Source organism: Camelina sativa, chromosome 13 (assembly GCF_000633955.1).
Source record: "Camelina sativa cultivar DH55 chromosome 13, Cs, whole genome shotgun sequence".
Classification (NCBI taxonomy): Eukaryota; Viridiplantae; Streptophyta; class Magnoliopsida; order Brassicales; family Brassicaceae; genus Camelina; species Camelina sativa.
This window is the reverse complement of record NC_025697.1, coordinates 4223239-4234368: the sequence shown is the minus strand read 5'-3', so window position 1 is coordinate 4234368 and position 11130 is coordinate 4223239. Positions and strand designations below refer to the sequence as shown.

Here is an 11130-nt window from a genome sequence, read left to right as displayed (position 1 = left end):
GTGTGAGCGCATGTGATCTACAAGATCACACTTCTTCCTCATACCTCAATGAGCTAACCCGCCATAGGCAACTCTTGATGGAGTAAGTAGAAGCAATCAGATCAACATAATCCCTAATAACAGTGCCCTCTACAGAAAAACCAAAAAGAACTGTTTTTTTATTTTCTCTGTTTTTTAGATTTTTCTTTTCTTGACTGAGTTTTTGCTTGTTTATTCTCCATTGGTAGCTTTTTTTTTTTTATTACTTTTCCAACCAAACTGTGAATATCTTCAACATGTGTTGTCTTTCTCTTGTTCTACTAAACTTTGTTAGTCTCATCAACCTCCAAAGAGTTGTCAATTTGATACCAAATGGGCTCATAAGAGATATAGAAGAACAAGAGCAACTCAGAACTTTCTGAAGATAACTTTTTTCATAAATGGAAAACAGAGTTTGCTACGGATAAGCTGATGAGCCTTATACATACAAAATATAAAAAGAAACCACCCCCCTAATTCCCAAAAACTACCATTTTCTCCACCGAGCTGACGTTTAATACATTAATGAGCCCAACCATTTTTAAGATGCTACCACATTTCACCCCCATCTACTCCTGCCTAAACAACAACAGTTAATCAAAACAAAAACATAAGTGAGATTTTTTAGATCCTTCTAGTCAGCTTATGATGGGTTAGCCAGAATCAAGAAGTTGAAGTTGAAGCCCTTAGAAACGATAAAAACTTGACTGATTAGGACAATCTTGACTCATCAAGAAGTTGGTTTTAGTAAGACTGATTATTAGGCCAGAGGAAGAACTCAGCCGGATTTGGCGCCATAAGTCCCATTGATCCCTGAACGTTGGAGTTGTTATTAGACCCGGTCGAGTCAGAAGCTGCATTCGCAGGAAAATGCTGGAAAAAGTTCTGTTGCTGCTGCTGCTGCTGTTGTTGGTGATGGTAAAGGGCAGCTGCTTCAAAAGGGATTCCACATGGAATGATCTGTTGAGACTGAACCGCTGGGTTAGGACAAAGAGCGAAGTTAATGCTACTGTGATTCGGAGATGACTGAAGCTGAAGCTGTTGCTGCTGCTGCTGCTGTTGTTGAAAATGATGAAGCTGATGACCGAGGATTGGTTTTTGCTCTGACGAAGCAGCTTCTAAAGAGAGCTTAAGACGTTTAGCTGCACCACCAATGGGAAGTGCACTCTTCATGATGGCTTCAACGTCGTAACGGTTCATCTCAAAGTTAGTCACAGCGTTTATTCCTCTGAATTTGATTGCTGCTATGTCGTACGCCTCAGCAGCTTCCTCTTCCGTCGCTACAACAACACCACAACTAAACTTATAACAACAGAAGATGATTATTAATTTATCTTTTAAGACCAAGTTTGTTGAATTTACTTACCAAAGGTTCCAAGGTAAAGATCTTTATTTCCGGCAACACGGCCGATCCTTGCTTGCCAACGTCCTTGTTGATGATGCCTGGTCACACCTCGGTATATCGAAGCTCCTCTAGAGAAACCGCTACTCTTCCTGAATTATATTTGGTTTGAAACCTCCAGTTACTATCAAAGACACATATTTTAAACTATTAATTAGATTCTGATAAGTTCTTGCTTTTGGACTTACCTCCTGAGGGAGGCAATGAACTCTTGCTTGGTCATGTGCTTCATGTCCTCCAATTCTTTCGAGTAATTGGTAATCTATAAAAGCATTAGAAATGGATTAGTAAAGAGTGACCAATATATATAAATTAACCACAAACTAATAAAATCAGAAGAGGAGTAAGGAGGTATTTATTTACAGGGAAATTGGTGGTAGCAGTAGCATTCCAGTATTTAAGAGCCGCTAAATCGTAAGCACGAGCTGCCTTATCCTCTTTGTCATATCCACCTGAATCATTAACAATTTTAAGACACCACATATATGATATATATACATATTCAACATTATTTACATAGCTTCAGATTCAGATATTTGTTCTTACCCAAGTATACTGTTGATACAAAGCAGAGCCAAAATGCATCCCCATATCGAGTAGCACATGCAAAAAGAGAGTACAAGACTTAGCCAAAGTTCTAAAGACGTTTAAATTACTAGTTCTATTATGCAAAATGATAATGCTAAGGCACATTAGTTGTCAACCATTATATTAACATTTTAAGAATGTTTTATACCAGTCTAATGAATACTCAGAAAGCAAAAAAGTGAAAGAATTTGAAAATAAAACGAAAAAAGAGCATAGAAGTGTTGGATGTGGTCAAACCCAAGATCCCCACTCTTGTGTGGTGCGTACTGGTAGCACAAAGCAAAAAAATATAGAAATAAAGCAAAAGCCACTGAGAATATTCAGACTTTGCTTTGTTGATGTGAACACTACACATAAATCAATCCGACACCTTATGGACAGCAGAAACACTACACCCAACTCTCTGAAAATTTTCATTAATAACTTTTGAAATCCCTGATATCTTTCTTCAACACCATATTTTGCACTCAAAATCAGTCTCTAATCAACCTAAGTACTACTCTTTCACTATACCTACAAGGCTAAAACTGATGAAAAACAGTCCAATGGTCTCACATCACATTCCTGCATAGAACATCAAATCATATAGTATATATATATATGCTAACACTTAGAGAGAGAGTAGTAATATGTAGTAGGATTAGAGAGGGTCAAAGTGGGTCCAAAAACATGTCAATCAAGAAACAGAGATTTGCATCATATAGGCAATGCCATGGGGACCCCATGTAATGTACCTTTAGGCTTTAGTATGTGTAAGAGTGTGAAATGAAAGGAAAAAGAAAAATGTAATAAAGACAAAGGAACAAAATGGCGGCACCCTTCTGCTAAATATATGAAAAATCAACAACAACAGCTATATTTTATATACATTTCTTTTTTTTCCAGAGTCCTGACTCAAAAGTATTGTCAAATTAAAAAAAAAAACTTTGGCTCCCCTTCACAAATACAAATCACCACCCAAAGTTCTATCAATCATAATATAAAGATATAGACATATCAATAGAAAAAAGAAAAAGGTAAAGCTTCTTTTGAATCTTGCATTCAATTTCTTTGTCCTATTATACTTCACTCTACTACTATATGCTTCTTAAACCCACTTAGAAACATCAAACAAACCCGGTTTTTACGATCTAATGTTATGTTGACTTATTATAGACATGAGAGAACAAATAAACTCAAAAATCAATATACAATTTTGGTTTCAAGAAATTGTGAAATCAAATTATAAAAAAAAAAAATTGAATGAGAACAAAAAAATATACCTTGACGTCCTTTCCTGGCCTGACCTTCTCTCCTACAGCTATTATCCCATAGATGAGCTTCATATCTTCCCGTCCATCTATGTCTGCATATCAATCAAATATTACATTAGTACTTTTTCACTTAAACTAATAGTAATAATAACTTTCAAGTCTTTGACCAAAGGTCAAATAACACAAAATAGTTTAATTAATTAAATTCCCTAATCACAACAAAACTGCCTTGGATTCTTCTTGTCTTAATAGAATGAACTTACCGAGTAACACCTCTGTAAATCGAAGTCCTTTGTCCAAACGTATCAGCAATCTTCTTATTAGAACAATCCGATGTTTCAACAGCCACGATTGGCTTCTCTTTCTCAGATTCTGTCTTCTCGTTGTTCTCGTTGTTGTTGTTGTTGTTGTTGTTGTTTCTCTCACCACCACCACGGTAATGATGATTAGTAATTTCATTATCATTACGGTGCTGATTAGTACTGTTGTTAACGTTAACCCCAAGTGACAAAGCTCCGCCAGTGTTGGTGGTGTTATTAGATCCACCGTGAAACCCTAGGTCCGGTCCGGAAGAAGATTCAACCACGTGACCCAAATACTCTCCAGCGAGATGAGTCCTTCCGATGGAAGCAGAGTCATCAACCTCAGAACCGGAGTTTGTAGAGAAAGCGGTTTGAAAACCGGCCATGGTTTTGAAATCGTGGTGATCGGAGTAGAACCCGGTTTGGTTGTGGTGGTGGTTTTGATGGTGACGTGGATCGTAGATTTGAGTGAGGGAAGAGTCTTGTGTTTCGGTTTGACTGTTGTCTGAGTAACGAACCATCGAAGAAGAGTCGCCGAGAAAATCTTCGAGCTTAGGGATGTGACTCTGAGAATGAGACTGCGGGTCTACGAACGTTGTTAAGATAGTTGAATCCGCCATTGAAGCTGCTACTGCTAATTGAGCTTCGTCTTTGAAAAACTCTTGTGGCTTTTGATTCGTCCAACCTATATATATATATAAAAGTTGATGGATTTAGATATATACGTACATACTCAGAAGATTGAGAAAAGCAAAATCGAATTTTTATTTGTTTTTTGGGTTAAGAAGATCAAAGAAGAAGAGATCACGAGGAGAAGTATGTATTAAAACCGTATTGAGAAGAAATAAAAATTAGATTTTTTTTTTTGGTTGTTTTGCTTATGCCTTTCTCGGGAAACAGACAAAAGTCAGAGAGAAAACACGAGGGTGGGGGGAGGAGGCTGAGTTCAGCAAACTCAGTTATAGGGGGTGGGATAAGCTACAACAACCAAGTCGGTTACTACTCAGAGGCTATACTTTTACACAGCCTCCTCCTATGTACTGTTAATTTCAAGACCACCATCACAATCATTATTCGTATATGTCGTAACCAAAAAAAAAAAAAAGAATGAAATTTTCTCCGTGGAGAGAGAGGTACCATAGAAATTATCGAGGAGATAAGGAGAAGAGGAAGCGGCGGAAGAAGCGTCATAGGAGACAAACTGAGACTGATCAGATGACCTCAACATCTCCATTGGTGACAGAGAAAACGTTAACCAGTTCGTCATCGGAGCCATCTTAGTTTCTTTCCTTTCTTTTTTCTTTCTGCTTTTTTATATATACTACTTTTTTTCTCTTTCTCTCTCTCTTGTTTGTTCTTCTTCTTCTTCTTTGGTAAATAAATCCTCTGCTGAGCTGAGAGATTAAAGTAAGTAAAAAAATAAAAATAAAAAAAGTTAGGATGAGAAAAGAGAGAATGGGAACGCCTACAAATGGATACTGGAGAAAAAGACAAAGATGATTTAAGAAGAAACCCAGAAATAAAGGTTGTTTTTTTTTTTCCCTTTTCTTTTCCTATGTGGTGTATATATATAAAAAGTACAAACCTGACTTAAGGCGTTACACTGACTCTATAAGCTTTCAGTACTTGTTGAGCATTTGTGTGGAAGAAAGAAGACGAAGACTAGATTTGAGAAAACGATAATCACGAGGTGTATATATATATTATCTCAGAAGATCTTATCTATCTCTATATATTGGCTATTGCATGTGTTTTGGATAAAAACAAAGAGAGATCAAATGCATGTAAACCGGTGTGTCTGAGATTTTAAATGAAGCTAGTAGTAATGAGAAAGGAAAAAGAAGCCGAAGCAGAAGCTCTTTATGGAACGTCTCAGACGTATACTTATAAAGAAAAAATAATATATTTATTTATTTATAAAAAAAGATACAAAAGTTGCAGTGGAGAGAGAGAATGTGCATGTAGTAGAGAGTCAGGAGAGAGAGAGAAAAGTAGAAGCGGTTTCTTCTGTGTCGTCCGGCGTAATACCGGAGGGGATTTTTAGAGAGAGAGAGAGAGCGATGTATAAAGTATATTTTACTTATTCTTATTAGCTTTTTTAATTTTAACTTTTTCTGATTATTTTACTCTTTCTCTTATGATATGACTAACAAATAAGACGTATCTTACTTAATTCGTTTTGTAATGTAATAAACAGTTACACAATATTTTGTTCCATGTTATTTTTGTCCGACCCATGACCTTTTGACTATCACTTAAAACTATTTAAGACAAACAAAATAAAAACAAATGCGAGTTAAATTTCGGGGGAAAAAAAAAGAAGAATGTCACTTTATCAGTATGAGTTGCAAGTTTCTTCGTACTTTCCCAAGTTTTAAAATTTAAATTACTAATTAGTTTGAACAACATAATATTTTGTTTAGCTTGTTAGCAATACTTTTACTTTTTCTTTTTGTGTATTTGATAGTTGTAAAATTTAAAGAAATTCCATATAAAATGTTTTGGTCATCTTGAGAGGATGTACGAGCTTAGATTCAGAACCTCTTACTAACTAAAAAATAAAGTAAATAAATAAATTTAAAAAAATTCATGTATAGTTTTACTTAATGATTAGAGTAATTTGTTTGTTTAATGAATGTGTGACGGGTGGCCATATATTTTTGTCAAAAATCTTTTCAAAAATTCTTCATCATATAAGATAGTATTCAGTTTAGAAATTTATTTAATGTTCATCAATATTTTATCGGTAATTTATAAACGACGGATTCAATAAATATCTTAATCACCATCTATCAAACTTATCATATGAACCATATATATAACTGCCAAAGCATAAACGTGACAATCTGTTTCTGTTAGTCATTGTCAAGTTTTTTCCACCAATGGTTTAGTAGTCTAGCATATGAACTTGAGTCAGGTATCTAAAAAACACTTCACTATTTTGCATTTCAAAAAAAAATTATTATATTTTCTTTAACATGGGTGATTATTAACATGTATATCTCATATATTTTCTTTAATATCATACTTGATAATATCATATTTGATACTCATTTACTCAATGTACTCCATATGTTGATCATCCGCACAGTCTTATTTTTGACGTTTGTACAAGGTCGATCGACAAACATCACATCATTTCAACAGCGCGCGGAGAACTGAGCAATTTATTATGAGTAATGGTAACTATCTTACGATTACCTCTAAAATGTAAGCATAAGAAAGAAAAATTCAAGTGATTCGTATTCGAAAGTTCCGAAGAAGACAATGAAAATTATGTCAGTATAGAATTCCGTTATGATTTGTTCAAGTGGATTAAAAAAATTCATAACAAATTTTGCCAAATAACCTTAAGTACGTTTATGTTTTCAGTTTATTATTACGATTTCGTTTTACATGTGAATTTGTATCTAAACCTATATATAACAATTTTTAACAAACACATTAGTATTTACGTCATTTTTGTAATCATGTTTACTGGATAAAGAATAACAATCACTAAACGTTTATCGCGTGAACACACCAAAACGAGTAATACGTTCTAATTTTCCTTTCTATTAAATGGTGTTCTATATTTCTACTACGTTCTAATACTAACTTGATAGTTTGCAGAATCGTGTGATGGTATTCATTATTTTTATAATCATCGTAAAATTATGTTTGTAGAGAGATACATGGGTTTGTAAAAGTAAGTTAATTAAGTAAACTGCCATATTAATTGAGTGGAGAGGTTTTTCTCGATTTGATTCTATGGTATTTTATTCCGCATATAGTATTATTTAGTATAGTTATTCATTTATAAACCTTTAAAATAAATTATTTTAATATTTTTGTTTCAATAGACTACCGATGTCAATAGCCTACGAAAAACAAAAAAAAAATGTTTAGTTGTGGAGGTGACTTTTTAATAGCACTGCGGAGGAGAAATTTTGTCTAGAACACGGTCGCAAAAGGTCTGGGACTGGGAGGCGATACCAGAATTTACAGAAGTACCCCTAAACTCGAAACCAAACCACTAATTGTTTCCACGCTCTCCACTTGTCGTACATGCATTGTCTCTCCTCTTCATCTTTTTTATTTTTTACCCACCCAACCTGATTTTACTCTTCCTGGTCTGGTTTCTTTTCTTAGCTTTGTTTTTTTACTCGGGTACGTCCTTTATTTACAGTTTAACCCCTCGTTAATTAATAATAGATTTCATATTTTAGCGACACACATCCAAGTCCAACATACTTTTTTTATCGGGAGGGGGGGGGTAGATTTTTTAAAGTCTTGCATGACAATACATATTACTTTGTATACTACTAAAAATCATACTATAATTTAGTCGTACGTGATAGATAGAAAACGTGTAGTGTTCAATTAGCCTAGATTTTTTTATAACCATTATGTGTGAAAAAAAAATTATATTATATATATCTATAGTTATAAGATATCGTAAATTTTTGATAAATGAAAGGCTCACACCTTAATTTTCATTATAGCAATATAAAAAAGTAAAGTTTAGCTAGAATGCAAAAGTGAGAACTAATTAAAACAAGAACAACACTAGCTAGCTACACCTTTTGGGTCAAAGAAAATGGTCAAGTTCCCTGGTAAAACAATAATATTGGGTCGCGGTTAAATAACATTTTCTTGCATACTGTATATAAATCAAATCGGAAAACTTTAATTATTACTACTAAGTATATTAGTTAAAAAATATGGTAAATGCTGAAAGAAGTTGAGAGTTCGAGAAACAAAAAAAAGAAAAGGCTTGTGGGGAACAACCCGCCAGATGAGGAGGCGGGTTTCCTCTGTAAATAACGAAGCAAATTAAAAAAAAAAAGTAATTATTTTAAGGAGAACAAAAAAAGGTAAGGCCCAGCAATTAAGGCACGTGATTAGGGCTTTCATGTCGTATTATTTTTATATATCTATAGATCATCTCGTATCCTATACGTCTACTTTATTCAAACTCCAATATCTCCAACCTCATATATATTGCTTTTTTTTTTATTTTTAATATGTAGTTTAATTTGTATCTCTACTGTCCCTTAGATTTAAACAAATATCTATCTGCGGCCTGCCCGTCTTTTAGATAGATGGAGGGTTTATTTTACTTTTTACAGCGGTTTCTAATTTTTATTTTTGGCTACCTTCCGAAAAATATATGTACAAACGCAATCAAACAATCAAAACTTTTGTAAGATACCTAGCTAATCAAGCATCTTTCGTATAGTGCAGCCAAAAGCCCAGAACAATAATCAAATGAATCTTTGTATATGTATGGTTGATTATATGCACCAATATTATAAATATATAGGATTTCTTTACGATTTTATGTCATATATTAAATCTGTTTCAATGTGTATATATATATATTGATTACCATACGTAACAACTAACAACTAATATATTGATTATATGCATAATATATACAAGCTTGCAAGTTTTAAGCTTGAAACCAGTAATGTCGATGTAAAGTTATATATTCTTGATAGTTCGAAATGAGATCTTAGACATACGGATGAATGAACGTTGACACGCTTGAGTCGCGTATCTAACATCTCTTTCTAGTGGACGTGTGTGAGTCGGTCCACCGATGGAAACACACAAGTTTGGTCGAGTCGCTTTATATATGAATGTGAACCAGCATGCCTACTACAGATAGACGGGCACGACAATGAAAGAAGTATCACGTCCGTTGACCCATGGGTTGACCATCATTTGGAATGTTGGCTTCCTGTTGGATTCGGACTGATTACGAATGCATGTCTTGATGGGTTGACATATAATTCTTCAAAACTTTATATAGCTAATCTAACGATCTAATATAGTTGTCATCATAATTTCAAGATCACTTCCGTTTAAAGCTATTTCTTTCCTATTTGCTTATAAAATTGTAGAAAATCATCTAGTTGGTTTTTATTAATTATTCGATTTTTATACTTTATGTAGAATTCTTTCAAAATTATATAGTCAAAAATATGCTGAAATGATGATATACTTGATCGAAATATTGAAATCTTATTTTTAATTTATTAAAACATGTTTAAAAAACAATGTTGCTCAGTGATCCTTTGACAAAAAGTTGATGGTCAATAGCGAATTTGATATTAAGTACAAATAGAATAACATAAACCGTAATCAGAGATTGTCGTTCATACTCAAACGTAGAAGCCAGTTCACGAAAGAAAGAAAGAATACGTTAAAATTGTGCGAGATCATCATAGGTGTTTCTGTTTAAAAATTCAATGGGGGACGTGTGGCCTCTCGTTAGGGTTCTGGCCATAATGACGTGGCATTATAGCCATTAACAGGTATTCGTGATACATTCGGTTACATACATTAAAAATACCTAAACATTTATCCTCGATTGTTATTGTCCTTATACTCAACTCAAAGTTCATCATTTTCAAAATATTTATATTCTCTAATTATTTGGCTCTTTGGAAGACTTTGCTTTAAAATCTCCTAATTGCATGTGAATCACACGTGGGGATGGTCACACCTGCCTCTTTTGTATCGAATGCAAACCCTCTGACGATACAATTACAAGCTCGAACCTTATAACATACATAATTCATAATACAATATAAAGTATAATAATCTTATTGGAACACCGAACACATGTATATAGTAATTTTTTGCAAATCATATTTAGAAAGAGCCACGTCCTCACACGTGGCTGAATCTAGCACCTTGAGAGGATAAGCACATGCTTCCACATTAGCTTCCTCTTTCGCCCTCTTGAATCACAAATATCATATATGATTCCATCACACGTAAGTAAGTAGTTGTATTTATATATCATTAATATATATATGTATCACTTTATTATACTGATCATATCATAGTTTTTCTTTCATCCAATAGTATAATCAGATTTTGTTGAAATTGACCAAATATATTCTCTTTTGTTTGGTATAAGTGATTTATATGGATTCTATATTCACTTCATGTCTATTTCTTCCGCTTTAAAATATAAAAAAAAATATACATATTAAAAGTAATATTTTTAAAAAATTTAATCAATCAATTACATAGTATAAAATATTAAATTAATATAAAATTTAAAAATATTTTATACTCCCTCCGTTTCACGATATAAAATGTTTTAGAGAAGTTTTAGTGTTTCATAATATAAAATGTTTTCAATTTTTTATGCAAATTTTAGAATAATTTAATATTTTATATTATACAGTCTTATTTATAATTGATTGAATTATTTTAAAATAATCATTTCTTAATTTGCATGCTCTATTTAAAACATCCTATATATTAAAAAATAAAAATAATATTATAAAACAAAATAATTTCTCCATCACATTATACATTATGAAAATACAGAAAGTATATTTTTAAACAAAAAAATAAATTTCAAATATATCTTGCTAAATTGTTAGGTGACAGACAGTCTATAATAAGTATGATGATCTTACAATAATTTGGATAACACATTTTTTTTCAATCATTGACAAATACATGCAAAAATTTATACAATATAGAATATACAAGTTACTGCCGACTGTTGTTTCATAGTTTTATAAACTATAATATTATATATAAATGTTACACTTCGATC

At 32.8% G+C, this 11130-nt stretch overlaps 2 protein-coding genes across 2 annotated transcripts in view; one reads left to right on the top strand and one right to left on the bottom strand.

Moving 5' to 3' along the window:
* LOC104735064 (receptor-like cytosolic serine/threonine-protein kinase RBK1) overlaps positions 1–318 on the top strand; it is a 4609-nt gene extending 4291 nt beyond the window's left edge. Inside the window, exon 9 of the mRNA XM_010454779.1 lies at positions 1–318. This exon is cut by the window's left edge and continues 2 nt beyond it. Coding sequence (XP_010453081.1) covers positions 1–86 — 86 coding nt within the window. The 3' untranslated portion in view covers positions 87–318.
* Positions 612–5275, bottom strand: LOC104735063 (AP2-like ethylene-responsive transcription factor AIL6). Its single transcript, XM_010454778.2, has 9 exons — positions 5149–5275; positions 4701–4957; positions 3525–4248; positions 3271–3353; positions 1967–1975; positions 1784–1872; positions 1609–1682; positions 1385–1512; positions 612–1298 (listed from the first exon to the last, which is right to left on the bottom strand). Exons 2-9 carry the CDS (start codon positions 4837–4839, stop codon positions 763–765), a joined length of 1782 nt encoding a protein of 593 aa, XP_010453080.1. The 5' UTR covers positions 4840–4957; positions 5149–5275; the 3' UTR covers positions 612–762.